General features: G+C 41.2%; 1 protein-coding gene across 6 annotated transcripts in view; it reads left to right on the forward strand.

The window, feature by feature from the left end:
- Positions 1-24,674, forward strand: part of LOC122561838 (uncharacterized) — a 104,997-nt gene that overhangs the window by 62,127 nt on the left and 18,196 nt on the right. For 5 of the 6 annotated variants that reach the window (XM_087999368.1, XM_043714065.2, XM_043714066.2 and 2 more), the window contains 6 exons: positions 7,917-8,376; positions 10,168-10,264; positions 13,468-13,638; positions 17,750-19,782; positions 21,943-22,068; positions 22,921-23,074. In XM_087999368.1, the coding sequence (XP_087855494.1) occupies positions 7,917-8,376; positions 10,168-10,264; positions 13,468-13,638; positions 17,750-19,782; positions 21,943-22,068; positions 22,921-23,074 (3,041 nt within the window). The remainder of the gene's footprint in view (positions 1-7,916; positions 8,377-10,167; positions 10,265-13,467; positions 13,639-17,749; positions 19,783-21,942; positions 22,069-22,920; positions 23,075-24,674) is intronic. The other variant, XM_043714070.2, reaches the window with a different exon arrangement.

Here is a 24,674-nt window from a genome sequence, read left to right on the forward strand (position 1 = left end):
ACAACATCTTTCCGATAGGAAGGAGACCAGAATTGCACGCAATATTCCAACAGTGGCCTAACCAATGTCCTGTAGAGCTGCAACATGACCTCCCAACTCCTGTACTCAGTACTCTGACCAATAAAGGAAAGCATATCAAACGCCTTCTTCACTATCCTATCTACCTGCAACTCCAGGAGCTATGAACCTGCACTCCAAGGTCTCTTTGTTCAGTAACACTCCCTAGGACCTTACCGTTAAGTGTATAAGTCCTGCTAAGATTTGCTTTCCCAAAATGCAGCACCTCGCATTTATCTGAATTAAACTCCATCTGCCACTTCTCAGCCCATTGGCCCATCTGGTCCAGATCCTGTTGTAATCTGAGGTAACCCTCTTCACTAGGAGAAAGTGAGGACTGCAGATGCTGGAGATCAGAGCTTAAAAATGTGTTACTGGAAAAGCGCAGCAGGTCAGGCAGCATCAAAGGATTCCTGAAGAAGGGCTTATGCCCAAAATGTCGATTCTCCTTCTCCTTTGATGCTGCCTGACCTGCTGCGTTTTCCAGCAACACATTTTTAAGCGCTAACCCTCTTCACTGTCCACTACACCTCCAATGTTGGTGTCATCTGCAAACTTACTAACTGTACCTTTTATGCTCGCATCCAAATCATTTATGTAAATGATTCTTGTGGCACTCCACTGGTCACAGGCCTCCAGTCTGAAAAACAACCCTCCACCACCACCCTCTGTCTTCTACCTTTGAGCCAGTTCTGTATCCAAATGGCTAGTTCTCCCTTTATTCCATGAGATCTAACCTTGCTAATCAGTCTCCCATGGGGAACCTTGTCGAACGCTTTACTGAAGTCCACAGATCACATCTACCGCTCTGCCCTCATCAATCTTCTTTGTTACTTCTTCAAAAAACTGAATCAAGTTTGTGAGACATGATTTCCCACGCACAAAGCCATGTTGACTATCCCTAATCAGTCCTTGACTTTCCAAATACATGTACATCCTGTCCCTCAGGATTCCCTCCAACAACTTGCCCACCACTGAGGTCAGGCTCACCGGTCTATAGTTCCCTGGCTTGTCTTTACCGTCCTTCTTAAACAGTGGCACCACATTTGCCAACCTCCAGTCTTCCGGCACCTCACCTGTGACTATCGATGATACAAATATCTCAGCAAGAGGCCCAGCAATCACTTTTCTAGCTTGCCCATGGAGCTCGGGTACACCTGATCAGGTCCTGGGGATTTACCCACTTTTAACCGTTTCAAGACATCCAGCACTTCCTCCTCTGTAATGTGTACATTTTGCAAGATGTCACCATCCATTTCCCTACAGTCTATATCTTCCATATCTTTGCCCACAGTAAATACTGATGCAAAATATTCATTTAGTATCTCCCCCATTTTCTGCGGCTCCACACAAAGGCCGCCTTGCTGATCTTTGAGGGGCCCTATTCTCTCCCTTGTTACCCTTTTGTCCTTAATATATTTGTAAAAACCCTTTGGATTTTCCTTAATTCTATTTGCCAAAGCAGTCTCATGTCCCTGTTTTGCCCTCCTGATTTCCCTCTTAAGTATATTCCTACGTTCTTTATACTCTTCTAAGGATTCACTCGATCTATCCTGTCTATACCTGACATATGCTTCCTTCTTTTTCTTAATCAAACCCTCAATTTCTTTAGTCAACCAGCATTCCCTATACCTGCCAGCCTTCCCTTTCACCCTGACAGGAATATACTTTCTCTGGATTCTGGTTATCTCATTTCTGAAGGCTTCCCATTTTCCAGCTGTCCCTTTATCTGCGAACATCTGCCTCCAATCAGCTTTCAAAGGTTCTTTCCTAATACCGTCAAAATTGGCCTTTCTCCAATTTAGAACTTCAACTTTTAGATCTGGTCTATCCTTTTCCATCACTATTTTAAAACGAATAGAATTATGGTCGCTGGCCCCAATGTGCTCCCCCACTGACACCTCAGTCACCTGCCCTGCCTTATTTCCCAAGAGTATGTCAAGTTTTGCACCTTCTGTATTATGTACATCCACATACTGAATCAGAAAATTGTCTTGTACACACTTAACAAATTCCTCTCCATCTAAACCTTTAACACTATGGCAGTCCCAGTCTATGTTTGGATAGTTAAAATCCCCTACCATAACTACCCTATTATTCTTACAGATAGCTGAGATCTCCTTACAAGTTTGTTTCTCAATTTCCCTCTGACTATTCGGGGGTCTATAATACAAGAGCTGAAAATGTGTTGCTGGAAAAGCGCAGCAGGTCAGGCAGCATCCAAGGAACAGGAGAATCAACGTTTTGGGCATAAGCCCTTCTTCAGGAATACAATAATACAGGTCTATAATACAATCCCAGTAGGGTGATCATCCCTTTCTTATTTCTCAATTCCACCCAAATAACTTCCCAGCATGTATTTCCGGGAATATCCTCCCTCAGCACAACTGTAATGCTATCCCTTATCAAAAATGCCACTCCCCCTCCTCTCTTGCCTCCCTTTCTATCCTTCCCGTAGAATTTGTATCCTGGAACATTAAGCTGCCAGTCCTTGGATGTGATCTTTTTGGATTTCAAGAAGGCCTTTGACAAGGTGCTGCACAGGAGACTGCTACACAAGATAGATGGTGTTAGGGACAAGGTACAAGGATGGATACATGATTGACTGACTGGCAGAAGGCAAAGAGTGAGAATAATTGGTTATTTTTTCAGGCTGGTAGCCAGTGACTGGTGGAGTTCCACAAAGGTCAGCATTGAGACCACAGCTGTTCATGTTATACATTAACAATCTAGATGAAGGAACTGAGGGCTCTTTTGCTAAGTTTGAGCATGACATAAAGATAGATGGAGGGATAGGTGGTGTTGCGGAAGCGGGGAGTCTGCAGAAGTACTTGGACAAGCTAGGAGAGTGGGCAAAGAAATGGCAGATGGAATACAATGTCGGAAAGTGTGAGGTTATGCACTTCGTTAGGAAGAATAGAGCCTTGGACTATTTTCTAAATGGGGAAAGGCTTCAGACATCTGAGGCACAAAGTGATTTTGGATTCCTAGTTCAAGATTTTCTAAAGGCTGATATGTGGGTTCAGTTGGCAATTAGGAAGACAAATGCAATGTTTGCATTCTTTCAAGAGGGCTGGAATACAAGAGCAGAAATGTACCTCTGAGACTATATAAGGCTCTGGTCACACCAAATTTGGAATCTCATGAGTAGTTTTGGGCGCTGTATCTAAGGAAGGATGTGCTGATGCTGGAATGGCTCGAGAGAAGGTTTATGAGAATGACCTCTGGCATTAAGGTCTTGACATTTGAGAAGTGATTGAGGACTCTGATGAGGTTTGGAAGGATGATGGGAGATCTAGAACATAGAACATAGAAAAATACAGCGCATTACAGGCCCTTTGGCCCTCGATGTTGCGCCGATCCAAGCCCACCTAACCTACACTAGCCCACTATCCTCCATATGCCTATCTAATGCCTGTTTAAATGCCCATAAAGAGGGAGAGTCCACCACTGCTACTGGCAGGGCATTCCATGAACTCATGACTCGCTGAGTAAAGAATCTACCCCTAACATCTGTCCTATACCTACCACCTCTTAATTTAAAGCTATGCTCCCTCATAATAGCTGACTCCATAAGTAGAAAAAGGTTCTCATGGTCAACCCTATCTAAACCCCTAATCATCTTGTACACCTCTATCAAGTCACCCCTAAACCTTCTTTTCTCCAATGAAAACAGCCCCAAGTGCCTCAGCCTTTCCTCATACGATCTTCCTACCATACCAGGCAACATCCTGGTAAACCTCCTCTGCACCCGTTCCAGTGCCTCCACATCCTTCCTATAGTATGGCGAACAAAACTGCACACAATACTCCAGATGCGGATGCACCAGAGTCTTATACAACTGCAACATGACCTCAGGGCTCCGGAACTCAATTCCTCTACCAATAAAAGCCAGTATGCCAAATGCCTTCTTCACCGCACTATTTACCTGGGTGGCAACTTTCAGAGATCTGTGTACATGGACACCAAGATCCCTCTGCTCATCCACACTACTAAGTATCCGACCATTAGCCTATTACCCCATCTTCTTGGTATTCTTACCAAAGTGAATCACCTCACACTTACCTACATTGAACTGCATTTGCCACCTTTCTGCCCACCTCTGCAACTTATCTATATCCCGCTGTAACCTGACACATCCTTCCTCACTGTCAACAACTCCACTGACTTTCGTATCATCTGCAAACTTGCTCACCCAACCTTCTAGCCCCTCCTCCAGGTCATTTATAAAAATGACAAACAGCAATGGTCCCAAAACAGATCCTTGCAGAACACCTCTAGTAACTGCACTCCAAGATGAACCTTTACCCTCAACTACTACCCTCTGTCTTCTTCTAGCCAGCCAATTCCTAATCCAAACCTCCAACTCACCCTCAATGCCATACCTCCGTATTTTTTGCAGTAGCCTACCATGGGGAACCTTATCAAACGCCTTACTAAAATCCATATACACCACATCTACCACTTTACCCTCGTCTACCTCCTTAGTCACCTTCTCAAAGAATTCAATAAGGTTTGTGAGGCATGACCTGCCCTTCACAAAACCATGCTGACTATCCTTGATCACATTATTCCTATCCAGATGTTCATAAATCCTATCCCTTACATTTCTCTCTAACACTTTGCCCACAACAGAAGTGAGACTCACCGGCCTATAGTTACTAGGGTTATCCCTACTCCCCTTCTTGAACAAGGGAACCACATTTGCTACCCTCCAGTCTTCTGGCACTATTCCTGTAGACAACGAGGACATAAAAATCAAGGCCAATGGCTCTGCAATCTCCTCCCTTGCTTCCCAGAGAATCCTAGGATAAATGCCATCAGGCCCAGGGGACTTATCTATTTTCACCCTTTCCAGAATTTCCAACACCTCTTCCCTACATACCTCAAAGCCGTCCATTCTAATTAATTGTGACTCAATATTCATATCGGCAACAATGTCCTGTTCCTGAGTGAATACTGACGAAAAGTATTCATTCAGTGTCTCCCCAATCTCTTCAGCCTCCACACGCAACTTCCCACTACTATCCTTGACTGGACCTATTCCTACCCTAGTCATTCTTTTATTCCTGACATACCTATAGAAAGCCTTAGGGTTTTCCCTAATCCTACCAACTAAGGACTTTTCATGTCCCCTCCTTGCTGCTCTTAGCTCTCTCTTCAGATCCTTCCTGGCTACCTTATAACTCTCAATCGCCCTAATTGAACCTTCACGCCTCATCTTTACATAGGCCGCCCTCTTCCATTTAACAAGGGATTCCAATTCCTTATTAAACCACGGCTCCTTCACACGACCCTTTCCTCCCTGCCTGACAGGTACATACTTACCAAGGACACTCAATAGTTGCTCCTTGAACAAGCTCCACATATCAATTGTGCCCATGCCTTGAAGCCTACTTTTCCAAGCCATGCATTCTAAGTCGTGCCTCACCGCATCATAATTTCCCTGCCCCCAGCTATAACTCTTGCCCTGCAGTGCACACTTATCCCTCTCCATCACTAGAGTAAAAGTCACTGAATTGTGGTCACTGTCCCCAAAGTGCTCACCTACCTCCAATTCTAACACCTGCCCTGGTTCGTTACCCAGAACCAAATCCAGTATGGCCTCACCTCTTGTTGGCCTGTCTACATATTGTGTCAGGAAACATTGAACAAACACCGACCCATCTAACGAACTCGAGCTATAGCTTTCCCAGTCAATATCTGGAAAGTTAAAGTCCCCCATAACAACCACCCTATTACTTTCACTCTTCTCCTGAATCATCCTCGCAATCCTTTCTTCTACGTCTCTAGGACTATTAGGAGGCCTGTAGAGAACTCCTAACAGGGTGACCTCACCTTTCCTATTCCTAGCCTCAGCCCAAACTACCTCAGATGGCGAGTCTTCATCCATCGTCCTTTCCACCGCTGTAATACTATCTTTGACAAGCAATGCCACACCTCCCCCTCTTTTACCTCCACCTCTGACCCTACTAAAACATTTAAACCCTGGAACCTGTAACAGCCAATCCTGTCCCTGTTCTACCCATGTCTCCGTAATAGCCACAACATTGAAATCCCAGGTACCAACCCACGCTGCAAGTTCACCTACCTTATTTCGTATACTTCTTGCATTGAAGTATACACACTTCAAGACACTTTCCTGTTTACAGGCACCCTCCTGTGAGATTGATGCCATGTTCCCAACCTCCAGGTCCTGCACCCTAAAGCTACAGTCTAGGTTCCCATGCCCCTGCAGAGTTAGTTTAAACCTTACCGAATACTGAGAGGCCTGGATAGCGTGGATGTGGAGGAGATGTTTCCACTAGTAGGAGAGACTAGGAGCTGAGGGCACAGTCACACTGAGAAGGGACAACTCTTTAGCACTGAGACAAGGAGGAATTTCTTCATTCAGAGGTTGGTGAATCTGTGGAACTCAATGCCACAACACGTTATGGAGGCTGAGTCATTGAGTGTATTTAAGATGGAGATAGATAGGTACTTACTTGATTAGTAAAGGCATCCAGGGTTATGAGGACAAGGCAGGAGGATGGGGTTGAGAAACATATCAGCCATGATTGACTGGTGGGGCAGACTCAATGGGCCCAATTCTACTTGTCCATCTTATAGTCTGATGGTCTTGTTTCTGATATTTTCCATTTACATTTGCAGCTTTTAATATAAACAGGTTTGTCTTTATTCTGTACATATTCTCTGGATGGTTTCCCACCCTCTGGCTAGTTAGTTTAAACCAATTCCAATAGCAGTAGCAAATGTCCTTGTTCACTTCCCATCGGCTCCTGAACCGGTCTCAATAACACAGAAGACTAAAGCCCTCGCTCCTGTGCCATTTTTTCAGCCATGTGTTCATTCACTTATTCTTCCAATCCCTACACTTACTCGCACCAGGTTCCTGGGAGTAATCCTGAGATTTTTGCCTTGAAGATCCTGCTTTTCAGTCTCTTGCCTGGCTCCTTAAGTTCTCCTTCTAGGATCTCATTCCTCTTTCTGCCTTTGTTGTTGGTGCTACTGTGGACCATGGCCCCAAGTCTTCAACCTTCCCCAAAAGAATGTCCTGCAGCTATCCTGTGAGCCTGATATCAGAGACATAACGCACCATCCTTGAGGTCATGTCTACAGCCAGTGAAATGTCGTTCTATTCCCTATTAATTGAATCGCTTGCTATTATTATCCTTCCCGTCATGGTCCATCCAACCCAAACAGCTGGATTACACATGGTGCCACAAACTTGGCTCTTGCCACATGACTCTGACAAGCCAGTGTCTTAGCGGAAAACCGGCTGGTGAGTGTGAGAAACTTGGCTGACTCCAGCACCTGGTCTTCCTGGTGTTACCGATTGACTCTCTGCTTACATGCTCCTAACATGTGGTCTGACCACTTTATCAAATGTGCGATCCACATTGGTGTCAGCTCTGTGGATACACAATAGTGATGCCAACCTCCTCTCAGACCCTGTAGCGGGGGAAGGGGGGGTATTTTCTGCCAACAAATTCACCACAGAGCAGAGCACATTTTAAAAAAAACCCTCCAGTGTGCCTAATCTAGATAACGTTACTGCCAAATGTACTGAATAAACAGGCACTCCCAATAAACAGGAGAGCAAACTGGAAGAGGAGTGCTGGAAAGTCTACGCATCCCATTATAGTCAAGTCATTGACTGGACAGGTTTTTTTCAATGGGAAAATGATGGACTACTTCAAATATTAGGTTCACTCCCCTTTAGCAAAACTCAAGAGATTAGAGGTGCAGAATTCTATAAAAGAAAAGTCTGGTAATTGTGCTCAGGAATACCTGTAGGTTTCTTTTCCTCCAGTTAGTAATGCTTTCACCCCATCTGCCCTTTTCCTTTCCCCTTTTAGGCCCTGGGATCCAACGATCCAAGAGACCATGAAGGAAGTGAAGCTTATTCTTCATATGTGGATCGGGTTGTTTTATACCAAGTCTAGTGAGATGCTGCAGACCTCGATAAGGCAGGTACAGGAACGCTATGGGACTCTGGAACCTGCTGCAGGAGATCTGCACACAGAACTGACTGCTGTGGGACAGCCTGCTTTCAGTGAAAGTGGTTCTGAATCAGCCACTTCAGAAATGCAGCAGACGGCAGAAGTAATCATCTCGTCCGTGATTAAGAGGATTGAGAAGAAATCAAATCTCGTCACTTCTTGTGATGGTGAAACACTGCCTTGTGCCACTTCGCAACCAGATGAAGAACATCCTCTGAGTGATGAAAGTGCAAGCAGTAATGATAACATACAAAGTCCAGAAGCACTAGGTTGCAGTGGTGGTCTGCAAGACTCAGCACACACCTCTTCTGGACAGGTCAGTACTCCTACTACTGCTGATGCTGCTTTCTAGACATGACTTGGAAGTTATTGTTTGTAATAAGGGACAGTATTTTGTGTAATTCCATTTTCTCCGTTCAGGCAGAGGCCACTCAGCCCATCTTATCTGCACTGGCTCTCCAAATGAGCAAATAGTTTCAGGACCAGTCTCTTGTGTTCTTCCCATAACTGTCCTGGTGCATGGAAACTCTACAGAGCTCCTAGCTTATGATTCTCTCCAGAGTAGATCATATTTCAAATTAACTGGTACCAACTTATTTCATCAAATAGAATGCAGATCCCCTAAGAAAGGAAGGGTCAGCTGTTTGTTTCGATTCAGCAGTCAATTCCTTTAGTCTTTTTCCCAGAAATATTTCAAGACATCAATGATTGTTCTAGTCCACTCCTTTACCATCGTATTTTCAATTTGCAAACTCCCCTGAAGAGAATTCTAATCTTTGTTAGCCATGTAGGTTTGAAGGAATGCCTTAAAGACTGAAAGGGAGGCAGAGAGTTTTAGGGAGGGCCCTTTCAGAGTTGGTCCGGTTGATAAAGGCACAGTCAGTGTTGGTCTAATTAAAAATCAGGAGTACTCAAGAGGCCCAAATGAGCGGTGTGTAGAGTGCCAGAGGCCTGGACAAGATTCCAGACCCTGTCTCTCTTTCGGTTTCCCAGACCACACAATGTATATCTACAGCTGTAGGTAGTGGGAAAAACTCATAAAACTGCAAGTGGTTATGAACTTAGGATCCCTACAGTGTGGAAGCAGGCCCTTCAGCCATCAAGTCCACACCAACCCTTTCAAGGGCATCCCACCCAGAACCACACCCATACCCTATACCTGATACACTTCTCATGGCTAATCCACCTAGCCTGCACATCCCTGGATGCTATGGGCAATTTAGCGTGGCCAGTCCACCTAACCTGCACACCTTTGCACTGTGGGAGGAAACCGGAGCACACAGAGGAAACGCATGCAAATAGGGGGAAAATGTGCAAACTCCACACAAACAGGCACTCGAGGGTGGAATCAAACCGGGTCCTTGGTGTTGTGAGGCAGCAGTACTAATCATTGAGCCACTGTTCTGTCCCTATATAAGCTTTCTTTATTTGTCATGGTATGTTCATCAGTATTTATTGCTCCACTAATTGTCCAGAGGACAATTTAAGAGTCAACCACATTGCTGTGGGCCTGGAGCCACATTTGACCAGACCAGGTAAGGATGGCAGATTTCCTTCCCTATAGACATTAGTGAACCATGGTGATTGTCACAACAATGATCAGTGCAATCGATGTTAGGCTAGATTTTTATTCCAGATCTTTTTGTTGAATCCTAATTTCTTCATCTGCCATGGTGGGAGTCAAACCCATGTTTTCAGATTATTAACCTGCGTTTCTGGGTTACTATCCAGTGACATTACTATTGCATCATCAGTTCCCTGCGATTGAGATGGAACTTCTGAAATGGTATAGAATGTGGAATAAAACAGCAGATTTCATATCTTTAAAAATACTAATGTCTAGACAGTGGACTGTTGGCTAGAAAGGTAGAAGTGTTAGGTCTTTTAGGATTAAGATAAATGAAAGTAGATAGCTATGAGGAAGGAGAAATGGATCAGAGTGATGTAATTGTACATAAATGTATTTTCAAATTGATGTTTAATAGCAGTTATGTATTTGAGTTTAGTGACTTATAATGATGTGAGGAACTATTAAGTGGAATTGCTATAATTCCTGTAGATCAGTTGGATGTAAATTGCTTTAATTTGTACTTTATTTTGTGAATAGGAGTGTGAACAGGAACCCACTAATAACCTACATGCTGCTGGGCTGGAACAGGAGAACCAGGAGCTCAATTTGTCTCTGAAATTGACTTCATTAACAGGTTTGGGATTGTTACTATTCTGAAAGTTGCTGCAATTTGCACAGGATTGTGTTGTTAACACAATGTCAGTAAGGTTTAATGTTTTAAAAGTATTCGTGTCATCATTGTTCATTTCATTAACATGTCATGAACATTGACGTTCATGTTGAAGAAAATGATCCAATTTGTTTTCTTAATGTCCATAGTGTAGTGATTAGAATGAGGTCAACCAGGTGGACCACATAGAATATGAGTTCCCTGACTGGGGTTGTTAACCAGGTCCAGTCATGGAATCCTGGCTGACAGATATAAACAGGAGTGTCAAGGATTCTGCTCACTCTAGGAGCTAGCTCTGAGCTAGCTGGGTCAGTGTCACGTACTATGCTCGGGTAAATAAAGGGTGACTTGGTGATGGGATACTGGGCGCCGTGGAATTATTTCATGAAGTACTGATTGAATCCACTCCTTGGTATTGGCATAAAGAGTAGATTCTGGAATAGATTATCTGAATGCACAATTCTGGTGTGGAATCGTGTGCATGGGCAGTCTGTCATTATTAAATATTAACATTCCTGCCCCTCATTCATGGCAAGAACATTTAAGCACAGCATTTACATTTAAAACAATGAAAAATGCCATGCTAACCTCCAAATGGCTTCAGTTTTCTGAGTTACTTTTTAAAGTATTGCTAAAGCCCAGGTTTTCTTAGAGCCAGTCCAGGTTTTGTATGGATTGGGCAGTAGTTTCTAATTGGGAGGGGAAAGGAAAAGCATGAGTGGTAGTCATATTAGATCAGGGCTGTCAATCCTTTGTTCTTGTGAGTTACAAAGAGCCTATGGAGTACACAGAAAGGTGTTCTTCCTGTGAAGTCATGGAGTCATTTAGTTTATATAGAGACTCTTCAGCCCACCAAATTTGCTGACAAACAAATGCCAAGTTACGATAATCCTGTTTGCCTTCACTTGACCCTTGGCCTGCCATGCCCTAGCATTTTAAGTGAATTTCCATTTGCCTCTCATTCTGGTGCTTCAATATCGGGTTTATCAATGATTGAGAAATTAGATTAAATGAGAACACGGCAGATTTTATGTTGTGTTATTTTGATCCCAAATCAATTGGTGAAGTGTAAAATAAGACACTAACATTTTTCTCAACAGTAGATTTATTCACATAATGGAACATTTACCTGTCTGCTTCCTACCAACTGACAGAGTGTCCCAGCAGTCTCTCTTTATAAGTGTTCTAAGTACTCACACAAACAATGCCCTTGACCTAAGTAATTTAAGAATATAGTTAATATCCTATTGCTAATTTGTTGCAATAGGACCAGAAGATGACATATTCTAGATCCCCTAGCTGGGGAAAACAACCTGTACGTTTATACCCTGTCAAGCTTCTTTGGAACCTCATAAGCTTCTTCTTTTCCAACTAACCTCACCAGCAGCTCACCTTGTGAGAAGGTGATCTCCCCCACCACTGCACCAATTCCACCACCTGCTCCACACTGCTTCATCCCCACTCACTCCCATCTTTCAAATGCTGCTATTGTACCCGCCTCTATGATTTCCTCTGACAGCGCATTCCACGCATGATTTCCTCTGACAGCGCATTCCACACATCACTCTCTGTGTGTAAAAGACTGCCTCCGACATTTACCTTAAATTTCCCCCTTTTACCTTTAATCTATTTGCCCTAGTAATTGACATTTCTACCCTGGGAAAAAATATATTGATTCTATCCATACCTCGTGTAATTTTGTAAACTTCCATCAGGTCGCCCCCTCAACCTCCAACTTTCAAGTGAAACCAAACCAAATTTGTCCAATCTTTCCTCATGTCTGAAAGCCTGTAAACCAGATAAACCTTCTCTGCACCCTCTGCAAAGCCTCCACATCCTTTGGTAGTGTGGTGACCAGAACTACAGAATATTCCAAACATGGCCTATCTAAAGTTCTATTCAACTGCAACATGACTTGTTGAGTTTTATATTCAATGCCATTGAAGGCAAGCATGTCATATGCCTTGTTGACCACATTATCCACTTATGTTGCCACTTTCAGGGAACTGTTGACCTGTATGGCTAGGTACCTCTGTATTTTAATGCTTTTAGGGATTCTGTCATTTAAAATTCAATTTAAATAAAGTGAAATTTAAATTCAGTTTTTTAAAAATTTGGGATAAAATAATCTAATGACAACCATGTAACTATTGTTGATTGATGTAAAAAAATCCCTTTTAGTTCATTAATATCCTTCAAGAAATCTGCTGTCCTTAGCTGATTTGGCTTCTCTGTGTTTCTAGACCCACAGCAATATAGTTAGGGATGGACAATAATTACTGACCTTGCCAAGAATACCCTCATCCTGTGAATGATCAATCATATTATAATTGCTCCATGGGGTATCTTCTGCATGAGGTTATTAATCCTATCTAATTGCACAGTATCAAGTCCAGTAGAGCCTGCATTCTGGTTAGCTCTAGAATGAGCTGTTCTAAGAAAATCTTCCAAAAAAGTCTAATAATTCCTCATCAAGACTACCTTTTTTTCTGTTTTACATGTCAAATAAGATCCCCCATGGTTGATACTATTTTGTCCTCTATGATTTGCTTCATCATTTGGTTACTGTTTAGAGGCCTGTATACCACTTCATCTCTTTTCTTTACCCAAACCACTTCTACATCTCAGTTTCCTGAATTTAGATCATCTCTATCTGTTGTGCTCATACCATCAGTAATTAGCAGTGCTCCACCTGACTCATAGGCTGCAAATTTGACTCCCACGCCCTTGACCTACCTTAAAGGGCTCCCGATAGCAGTTGATCTGCCTGCTTCCTTAATTTAGTGCACTATTTTTTTTTTTTGATAACATTCATCTCCTTTTTCCTAAAGGAAGAACAGTAGTCTGCCAGTATTCAAATAATGGTGCTTCCTGTGGACTTTTTTGACGTAAATCTTCATTTGTCGATGACGTAATTTTAAAATATTGTTATTTTGTCTGGATACGGGTTGGAATGGGTTCTAGCCCTACCTTTCACCAGCTGACACTCGTGAGGCATCTCGAGTGCAAAAATGACTTTGCTCATGGGTTATGTCTTTCACCATCTGAAGTATCGTAACTTTAAGTCAACTTTTGAAGTAATTCTTTAGATGGGACCATTGTTAATATGTTGGGTAAGGATTTGTTGGGCATTGATGTGTAACAATGCTATGACGTATGTTCAACAGATGACAGAAACATGACTGACTTAGTACAATACAACGATGTCCAGGATGCAGTTGATGGATCTTTGGCAGAAAGAAACCTGGTGGACTCAAATCAAACAGACAACAGAGAGGATGCTTCTGTTATAAAACAAACTGATAATACTCAGCAACATGGACTGGATGATTCTGAAGGTAACCGTTATAACTACACCAATATTTACTATAGGTCACTGTATGTTAGTCAAACATTAAAGCTTTAAAATAGCCTTCTAAATGTAAGAGTCAACTTGTAAGTGTGTATAAAATCTGATGGGTTTAGGTGGTTGAAATGTATCTTAAAACCTCGCATCTCTTCTTGCAAACATGTAGATGACCTGCTGGATACCATGCACTGACTTTTAAGGCAAATATAGCCCTAAACCTGCCATTCACTTCTCCAATACTGACATTTTTGCAAATACTTTTTCCCTTCAATTCCTTAGTTTCTTGGATCTCTAATTCTGGTACAATTCTTGTGTCCTCTTCAGTCAAGACAGAGGCAAAATAACCATTCAGCTCCCTTGCCAATTCTCTACTTGCAATTATAAATGCTCATGACTCTACCTGAAATGGGTCCACTTTTATATTAGCCAAATGTTTCCTTTTTGCATTCCTATAGAAGCTTTTATAGTGCATTTTAATTTTTTTATGGTGTTTACATTACTCAGACCTGCTGAGTTTCTCCAGCAGTTTCTGTTGTTATTAATTTCATGTCACGTGATGCTGTATCTAAAATCGCTTGTTCACTAATTGGTTTCTCAACATAATACACTAGAAAACCATTCTTAAAGAATCCCAGAAACTCATCCCCTCTGCATTTAATCCTAATTAGTTTATCCAATCTGAAGCACAGGTTGCAGTCACCCATGGTTACAGATATATTCTTGCTACATGCTCCTCTAGTTTCCTGACTAACACCATGCCTCAAGCTACCACAACTATTTGGTGGCCTATAAATAATTCGCACCGATGTTTGCTGCCTCGTGCTTTTTCTTAGCCACCAAACGCATTTTGTTTATTTTGATCTCCAATCCTCCCATACCAATTTACTGATCTCCATCGTCAGGCCAAGACCACCTCCTTTTCCTTTTGTATTCTCCTTCCCAAATATCTTATTTCTTGTAAAATTTAGTTCCCAGTCTAATCATCCTACAACTATGTTTCGTTAAAAACACCGACTCAGTTTTCCTCTAAGTATGCATTTAGATCATCTTGTGATGAAATGCTGTGTGCGTTCAGGTAGAGAATGTTTCTTATGTTTTAAAGCAAAATACTGCAGATACTGGAAATCTAAACCAAACAGAGTGCTGGAGAGCCTGCTGAATTCCTTCAGAATTCTCAGACCTTGTCCTCATCTTTTGACTTTTTGACATTGTTCCATTTTATAAGCTTATTTGGTGTACTTCATTTTGTCTGTCTTTGAGTTTCACTTGCTAGTTTTCTTCTTCCTTTTCTTCCTCCAATTTGAGCTACACCTGAGATTCCCATCCCCCTGACAATACCTTAGAAATCTGATGTACTCCACCCTGAATCATTTTGCTAGCCACACATTCAATCACTCAATCCTTCCATTCTTCTCCCTACTATCACGTGGCATTTGTGAGTAATCCTGAGATCAGACCTCTTCAGGTGCTGCTCTTAATTTGCTTTCTAACCCCCAAAAATCTGCAGGTTAAAATTGTCCCAAGTATAGGACCAGGCATGCATTTTGGCATTGAGAAAATTGGGTTGCCTTATATAATGTCTTGAGTTATAAGTTATATTCTGCTAAAGTTTCTTGATTGCCAGGACAACATGCAATGAAATGTTGTACGTACCTCATTTGGTTTCACACCTTTGATTCCTTAAAGACCAAACAAGACTTATGATTTTTTTGTCTAAGTATTTATTTATTCATGCATGCATAGAAAGTATTCTCATCAAAGATAGTGGATAACTCTCCAATTTGCTGCAAAATAATGGTTTTATGCTCCGTTTACAGATATTGGATATCTAGGAAAAGATTATGCATTTACACACACTCTACCTAACCGCGTTCCTTCTGCTCTACATTCCAAGTTTATACACATAAACCACATTTTGCAATCATATTCGAATCTATACATATGATTATAATATCCAATCAAACTGTCATGTTCACATCTATTGATGACAAGCTTGTGCTTTGTGATGATCGGATACTGCCCTTTTACCCTCCTTCATGTCAATCTTGAATGTGAGTTTAACTTGCGTCCTAAAATGCAAACCCTTTGAAAGTTATTCAAGCAAAAGTGTTTGTTGAACATGAATACGCAGAAAGCTGATTTTTCCTTCATTAATCAGGGTGAGTTTGTTGATCCCATGCCACCAACAAGCTGTTGCATTTGAAGGAAACATGGGTCAGCAAATTGCTAGGACAGAGCATTGAATTTACCCTGGAGTCTTCACACACAATAGTGTTGCGTCAAACGTACAAAGGACTGTCCTGTTCATGACTCACCAAACCAATTGCCACCAAATTAAACCAAGCAATAGCTTCTTTTCCTGCCCAGGCTGTTGCCTGTAAAGTCTCCTTCGAGCTCCCCCTTCTTCCTCATTCACACACTGCAGAAAATAAGTAGTTTCTTTTGGGATACATTTCAATGGTGTTCCTTCAGTGTTCAGAAATGCAAATTATAGTGCAGTTCTGCAATTCATTTGTTTAATTATACATAACTTGAGCTTTGTAATTCTAATCTTGGACATAATATGTTTGTTTTTTATTCATTCACGGGATGTTAGAACAAAGAACAATACAGCACAGGAACAGGCCCCTTGACCCACCAAGACTGTACAGACACATGATGTCTTTCTAAACTAAAAACACTGTCTGTAGCCCTATGTTCCCTGTTTATTCATCTATCTGTCAAGGTGCCTCCTAAATGTTGCTGTTATATTTGCTTCTGCAACCTCTTCTAGTCGGGCACTCCAGGCACTTATTACCCTGTGTGTAAAAAAAACTTTCCTCTCACATCTTGATTTGATTTATTACTGTCAAATGTAATGAAATACAGTGAAAGTATTGTTTTGCATGCAACCCAGACAAATCATACCTTACATTAGTACATTAGGGTATTATTACAGAATATAGTGATACAGCGACAGAGAAAGTCCATAAAAAGATCAACTCTAATATAGAAGGTCCATTCATAAGTGTGATAGCAGCAGGGAAGAAGCTGTTCTTGAATCTGTTGGTACATGTTTTCAAACTTTTGCCCAATGGAAGAGGATGGAAGAGAGTATAACCGGGGTGGGAGGGTCTTTGATTGTATTGGCTGCTTTCTCGAGGGAGTGGGAAGTACAAAATGACTCAGTGGAAGGCAGGCTGGTTTGTGTGATCTCCTTTAAACTTATCCCTTTTACCTTAAAACCTGAGTCCCCTAGTAATTTACATTTCTAACCTGGAAAAAAGACTCCATTCTATCCATGCCTCTCATGATTTTGTAAGCTTCAGTCAAGACATCCCGCATCGTTTGACAAACCGAATTTGCCTAATTTCTCCTCATAGGTAATTACCTCCAAACCAGGCAACATTCTGATAAATGTTTTTGTACTCTCTGCAAAGCCTCCACATCCTCTGTTAGTACAGCGACTGGAATTGTAGAATATCAACATTCCAAATGTGGCCAAACTAAAGTTCTATGTAGATTACCAATTTTTATTTTCTGTGCCCCAACCAATGAAGCCAGGCATGCCATATGCCTTATCCACCTGTGTCACAACTGTTGACGTAATTGACACGGCCAGCATTTATTGTTCATCCCTATTTCCCTTGACTTTGATTTGCAAGGATATTTGAGGGCAGTTTAGAGTCCGCTGTAGTTGCTTGTCAGCTCGATGAGGATGGCGTGAACTCAATGAGATTTTACAACTGCCTGGCAGGTGAATGGTCAGCACAACTGATTCAAGCATTTGCGTTCATTCCACATTTATTTTCCAACTCTGTGTAGATTTTGGTGGGGTTCAAACTCTTGTATCTGGATCTAATGGTCAAGTCTCTGGATTGCCAATCTAGTAGTACGACCAGCCTTGCTGTTTAGGTTTAGTGCATCTTTCTAATGACCAAGGCATGATTTTGGTAAAATGTTCAGTCATAGTGAAGAATCAGATTAAATAATATGTTAACCACAATGATGTCATTGGTAAATAAAGTGAATTTGTTTCTAGTCTCTCTCAGCCAATAGCATAAATAACAAAAGGGTCATTTCAAAGCAATTTAATGAAATCTGTATGTTTTCCTGTTAAGCAATGGAGAGTGAGAGTCCTTTGCCACAACCTTCAACATGTACAGTTTCTGTTGTGGAGAAGCCAAGAAGTGTGGATAATGTCGATAATCCTGAGCTGGAAAGTACAGAAGTGGAAATCATTCGGCAGTCTTCGGTTATTAAAGAGATGCTTGATATCCAGCTGCCAGCAAAGGAACCAGCTCAGAGTACAGAGAGCTTGAACTTGAGGAATGCAAGTGCTTCACCGAATTGTGAAAAAGTGGATAATCACAGTGAAAATAGACTTCAGACTGAACAGCTTGATAACCTTGCTAGTTCGGAGGATGTTGAAAATACAACAAGCACAGAAGACTTGGGAGCTATCAAAGACACAGTTGCAAATGAAAGAAGCATGCTACAGGATACATTTAATGGAGTGGACCATATTGATACTGCTTCACAAAGCTCTCCTTTGACAGTTGATGTACCAAGTCACACTCGCACTCTAAACTCTTCAGAATCTTGTAATGTCATCATACCCAACAATAACCAGACTGTGGATACCAGTCATCCAATGCACAACACGTCTGGGCCATCGGTGAAAGAAAGTGCTTGCTCTTATGTTGAAAGTTGTGCCAGTGATAATTTATTCCGAGATGTTGCAAAGACACAGAGGATGAGAGGTATTAGAAGGTTGGTGAGTGATGGAGAGATTACAAGTGATTCCGATCCTGAATGTCTAGGCAATGTGAAATCTCGATTCCCAAGTGATGAATTGAGAAGGCAATTAAAACCTCAAGTTATCTTTAATCAAAACTGTGCATGCAACCTGAAAGCTCAGCAAAAGCAGGAGTTAGTTTGGTCCAAGGACTTTATTGCACCTTCTGAAAGGTATGATGGCCCTATAGAATCTGCTTTTACTCTCAGAGACTTTTCAGAAGGCTCAGATATTAAAATACCATCGGTCGCTAGAGAATTTTCTGGAAGCAAAAAGGTGTCCAGGATAACTTGCAATGCCAGCAGCCAGAAGATCAAAAGGAAAAGAAATGCACACAGAGAGACATCTGATAACGGAGATTCAGAAGATGGGGATTTCACAGTGAACTGGAACAGCCAAAGTGGGCTGCTGCGCATGCGAAATGTTGATGTGAATCATTCACCAGAAGTTTTAGTGGAGGAGATGAGTGACAGTGATGCCCCTGTGCCTCTGACTGTTAAAATCCCAGATCTTTTTGGAAGACCGAAAGTCTACCAAAACTTTACTGTCACTGCAGAGACCCGGTGGAAATCTGACCAGCCAACACGACACAGATGGATTACCAGGACCTGCTGTAATTGGCAAAGGGAGCGTACTGCTACCCACCCTTCGGGAAAGTGTGACTGGAATGCAAATCACTATAGAAACACCAGTTCAATTGAGAAAATTCTCAACTTGGAGTATTTCAATTTTTCTCGGGATCTCAAAAGTGTGGTGAACAGAGCAACCGCTGGACCATTCACAAACCACTTTTCATCTTCCAGGGATGGAAATAGAACAGCCCTGAGGAACAGAAGTATCCAAATGGTTTCCAGTGGGAGACTAATTGGGAGGAGGAACCCACTGACTGTGACAATATCATGCCGAAATGTTGACCAATGCAATGGGAGGCAGTTGCCCAATAAAACATGGACACCTTCTTGGACAAATGGAGGGGATGAGACTTTGCAACGAAAAACTGATGCATTTTCCAGACCGAAGTGTTACACGAGTTTCAGTCGCAAGAGGCCATGCAGTCAACCTCATGTTGTGATTCGCAATTCAGTGGAGCATGCAGATAGGATGCCAAGAAAATCATGTTGCACCAGGGAGAAAGGGTCACCTTTGGCTGACGAGCTGCTAAATGCAAAACGGAAGGAATACAAAGAGCTTCAGGGTGGTGGGAGGAAAAGAACTGATCCATTTTTGTGTCTAATAACTGAGTTATGCAGTGACTTGCACCAAAACTTAAGCGAAGTTGTAAAAGAATCCTGGAAGGGCACTTTCAAGTTTTATGTCTTTGAAACAAATTCTGATCCATTTTTTAAGGAAATTAAGGTAATTGTACAATTCATTATTTTATATGTAGAAATCTCTCCCATTGTGACCCATTTTTTGTTCTGTTACTTAGATCTGTGATGATAAACTGTCAATGTAGACTTACTGTGCTGTAATTACATCTTCCTGCCACTGGGAACACTATAGTGCCACCAGTTGTGGCGGAATGAATAATGAATGGCCAGTTTCTGTTATAGATGTAGGAGTTTGTCACAAGAAATATAGGAATAATGTGGCTTTAAACTGAGATCTGAATTATGTCCAATTATTCTCTGCACTCTAAGCTTCTTCAGCTTAGGATTCTCTTCCAGTCTGGATATCCAACAGAAAATTGACTTTGGTATTTAAAAAGGATGCTTCTGTCCTGTGTACATTTCCTGTCTAAGTAGTATGAACAAAGATTTTGGGTTTATGTAATGTCTTTCATAAGCTCCAGATGTTCTCCCAATTTGCTTGAGTTTGCTACTCGATAAGAAAGGTAGCTTTGTAGCTATGTATGTGAAAAACAAAGGCAAAGACAATCTGAGCTCAATGCTGACTGTGCAAGTTAGGAATGATTTGAGGTCTGATGTCCCCCATACAGTGGGATGTTAGGAATAGATGATAGAATGCATTACCTGGAAATGTGATGAAGGCAGGTTCAATTGTGGTATTTTTGGACACTTATGGTGTGGAGAGAGCTGGGGAAAATGCAAGCGATAGGCACTAGATCTGCAATAGGTAATAGAGTCAGTACTGACACAATGGGCCGACTGGCCTCTGGCCTCATCTGTGCCATAATAATTCTGTGACATGTGATGTCAGTATGGTGTTGTGAATAATTATTGACCAATGTCCTTTACTCATCCATCACCATCCCTGGCTGTGTCCTTTTTATACTGTTGTGACCACCCCCAATATTTTTGGTGGCACAAGTCGGGATACAATGTTCTGTCTTTATGTAACCCATTTCTGTTATATGTCTCTTCAATGGGAGCTGGATTCCATCTGCACAGCCTGGTCCAGTTATTCGCCAGTCCCATTATCTTTTGTTTTATATTCATGGATATGAGCTACTCTGGTTGGCCAATATTTATTGCCATCCCTGCCCCAACTACCCTTGTCAAGGTGCTGGTTAGCCTCCTTCTTGACTTACTGCAATCTCACACGATGTAGTCATGAAGCAAGTTCCAGAATTTTGACTCTGCTGTAGTGATGATATCTGAAGATGATGACCCTCTGTCCTGACTCAGTGTGTAAGGGTGAATCGATTAATACATAAATTATCATTGATTTTGTAATATAAGGAAGACCAATTCTTAAAGCAGCACCATGTGCATAGAACATTTACTTTGTCTAAATCCTGCTGATTTAGAAATATGTTTCCAGTGTTCATAATGCATTATTCTATTTTATTTTAATTCTATATGTATAAAATTGCCATAAAAGAGGACCTAGAGGCTACTGTCACATTAGAGAAGGACAGCACCGGTGGTAATTTAACCAAAGGGTCCCCACATATCAGGGAGTGATGAAGTTGAGAAGGTGGCACTTTCACGGTGCGGGAAATGAACCCATACTGTTGGCATCATTCTGCATTGCAAGCGAGCCATCCAGCCACCTGAGCTATCCAACCCCAACTTATATGGGCCTGTAAATAATTTGAATGGTTGTGAGTCTGAAAGCCAAAGCTGATTTAATGCATCATAGCTTGGCTCGCATTGTAAAAAATTTAAAATAATGAGGCATGCTTTGGACAACTTACAATTCAGCTGAACAAATCATTCCAGTTAAGCAATTTTGAATTAATAGGATTCCTTAGTCTGTGGACCATATTGAAATTACTCCAATCAATACACTAAGATCATGTTAGGTGAGACAGCGCCCATGTTAATTGTTCAGGGTTTGTGAAAGAATAGGCTTGATGAGCTGAATGGCCTGTTGTCACACATGCTTTCTGCTTTTCCTCTCTACTATTGGATGGCATTACCTTTCTGTTGTTTTGCTTATCTGCAAACAGAAATTCAGAAATATTTGCTTGTCATTTACAGGAGCTAAATATCAAGGTCATTAAACTGTACCTATCCTCAATTGAGTTTTTCCTTTCAACAATTGCCCATCAAGTTCAAATGAGCTGGCCTTAAATTATTTTAATTGTTAATAACCCTACTGATGTTTCAGGAATGTCTAAAGAATGAAGGACATGTGGAGATTGGACCGCTGGATCTCTCAGTGATACAGCCACATCATTGTGGCAAAGTTCTTGTTATTATTAGAAATGAAGACATATCAGGGCACCTGCACCAGGTGAGTGGCCCAGCAATACCTTAAACTATAGGGGTTCTTGTGGTGCAGTGGTAATGTCCCTACCTCTAAATCAGAAGGCCTGGGTTGAAATCCCACCTGCTCTGTGGATATGTAATAACATCTCTGAACAAATTGGTTAGGAAAATATCTTAAACCAACACAACAAAGGTGGCTTTAATGAAAAGATTTTTTTCAGAAAGGATATATACAGCATCATAGAAAATGCAACTGCCTTGTTGTATCAGCTATAAGACCTACAAAGTTCCTGGAAAGATCTTGTGTCAGATTCAATTCTGAGACTGTATCACAGAATTATATGTTACAACTAGGAAGCCATTTGGCCAATATTACCTGTGCCCACTTTATTCAATTTGCTGCATTTCCCCGCTCCATCCCTACGGATATGCAAATGGTTTCTTTTCGACAGCTTGAATCCTTCAATCCCCACTGTTTGTTCTGCCAATCATCTTGTAACTGCACCCACTGTCAGTGGAATAGTCGATAATTATTAACACCTTTGTTAATAATTTTTCCTCAGCCCTCCCAAATCCAAAGACACTCATTGCAACTTCTCTGATTTGTTGACACATGTTAACTATCAAATTCTTAAAGAGAGCATCTTCTCATTGTAGTACCAATTTTGACATGGTCCGATGCACATGTATTTGATTGGCACAGATTAAGTAATTCCAACATGTCACAAAATGTCACAAGGTACAATTATATTCTGTTATTATATTTGTGGAGATTTTCATTGAAATAAATAATACGCATAATGTACTTATGCCTTTTAAGTGTGACAGTCCATTATGCGCGTACTGGAATAATTTTTGTCTTGGGTCCTTTTCCTAGATTCCGCACTTAGTGGAATTAAAACAGATGCCATGTGTTCAGTTTGCTGGTGTGGATAACGCAGAAGATATAAAAGACCAAACATTCCAAGAGTTATTTACCTCTGGAGGTTTTGTTGTTTCTGATGGGACAGTGCTGAACAACGTAACTCCAGGTAGGTTCTCAACAAGTTGATTATAATCCTTACCACTGTATTTCTGTAGCTGCCTAAATATAAAACAAGCTTAAGTTTAGTTTTAATGATAATTGATTTTACAAAATTACTAAGCAATGTTGATTGTTGAAACTGGAAAACTTTAGATCCTGGGATCATTGATGTGTGGCATGTTTGAATTAGAAAATTTGTTAAACCAAAATTGCATTCTGCATAGCACTATTAAATGGCTTTCACAAACTCAAATAACCATTTCAATACCCTAAAAGCTCATAGAGGAAATACCTTGAAGGGAGGGAGGAGTTTGTATTTGATCTACAAATTAGTTTTATTTACTGACTATCTTCTGATACAGCGGAAAGAGTGCAAACTGATAAGCTTGTACACTGTGTGGTAACTGTAATCAGCTGCCAGACAGAAGGATTAATGCTCCCTTATGGGAGTCTGTGTAAGATCAGGCTGTTCCAAATAGAGTGTAATGGTTGGGGTGAGCAGCCAGTCTGGGGAGCGCTCGATCAAAATAGATGGTTAACATTCTGTACAGATATTAAGTTTAACAACTTAATTTCAAGGGAAAGCAGCCCGATAGTTGGAACAGTCGTTAACTGCTACTCTCACTTACCTGTCTCCCCTCCCACATTTAAATCCAATTGAATATGGATTCTTGTTCAGAAATTCCCTTCATTATCGTAGGTTTTGCAATTTAAGAAATCTAGAATCATTATATTTTAAAACATCAGACAAGGAAGACAAAATGGCAATGAAGAAACTGTTTTAATGTAAAGAACACTTATTAAAAAGAAATTATTACAAACCATTATACCATAACCTTGAAATGAACTGCAGAAAGTAAACATATGGAGGTTTAAAGCATTTTTGGCTGAAATTCCTCCCATTTGCTCTAGTGCTAGCATTAACCATGTCATTTTTGCTGGTTTTGACATTTGAGCAATGTGGAGTTGAACAAAGTTATAGAACTGTTCTGAGAAACTGAACTGCCATAATCTAATGGGATAGTAAAGCAGGCTTGAGGGGCCAAATGGTGACTTCCTGTTTGTGTTATTATATATCCAAATAATTGGATTAATGATTTAATTAAATTATTGGAGCATGGAAGTGCAGGCTCATGAATTAATTATTTACACGAAAACGTCATAGCCTATGACTTGCCAATCATTTTTGTTTGGTTCTACCTGTTTCTGTTAACTCTTTATTGCAGGTGAAAATACCAACAGCATCAGCCTATCAGCTTGAACAGTAGAGATGGCTAATTAGCCTGACAGTGCTTCAGCCCTAACAAACATAACACCAGCACTCACTGGATCCATTCTCCCAACAAAGAGTTATGCTTGCAGGTTTAGCATTGCTGTGTTGTAGCCCTGTCTCCAGGCCACACTTCCATCAAACCTGGCCCCCTATTGAGGGGGTCAGTTTATCAGCTACTTCAGTATATATTTATGTAGCCTCCTTAACTTGGCAAAATGTCCTAAGACTTTTTGCAGGAGCCTTATGAAGCAAAATTTACAGTGAACCACATAGAAGCATAGAAAAGAGATTACACAAACAAAGGAGCACTCCGTGGAATTCAGGTACAAAGAAT

Source organism: Chiloscyllium plagiosum, unplaced genomic scaffold (assembly GCF_037043375.1).
Source record: "Chiloscyllium plagiosum isolate Xiang-an unplaced genomic scaffold, Cpla_swu_hap1 HiC_scaffold_23, whole genome shotgun sequence".
Taxonomy (NCBI): domain Eukaryota; kingdom Metazoa; phylum Chordata; class Chondrichthyes; order Orectolobiformes; family Hemiscylliidae; genus Chiloscyllium; species Chiloscyllium plagiosum.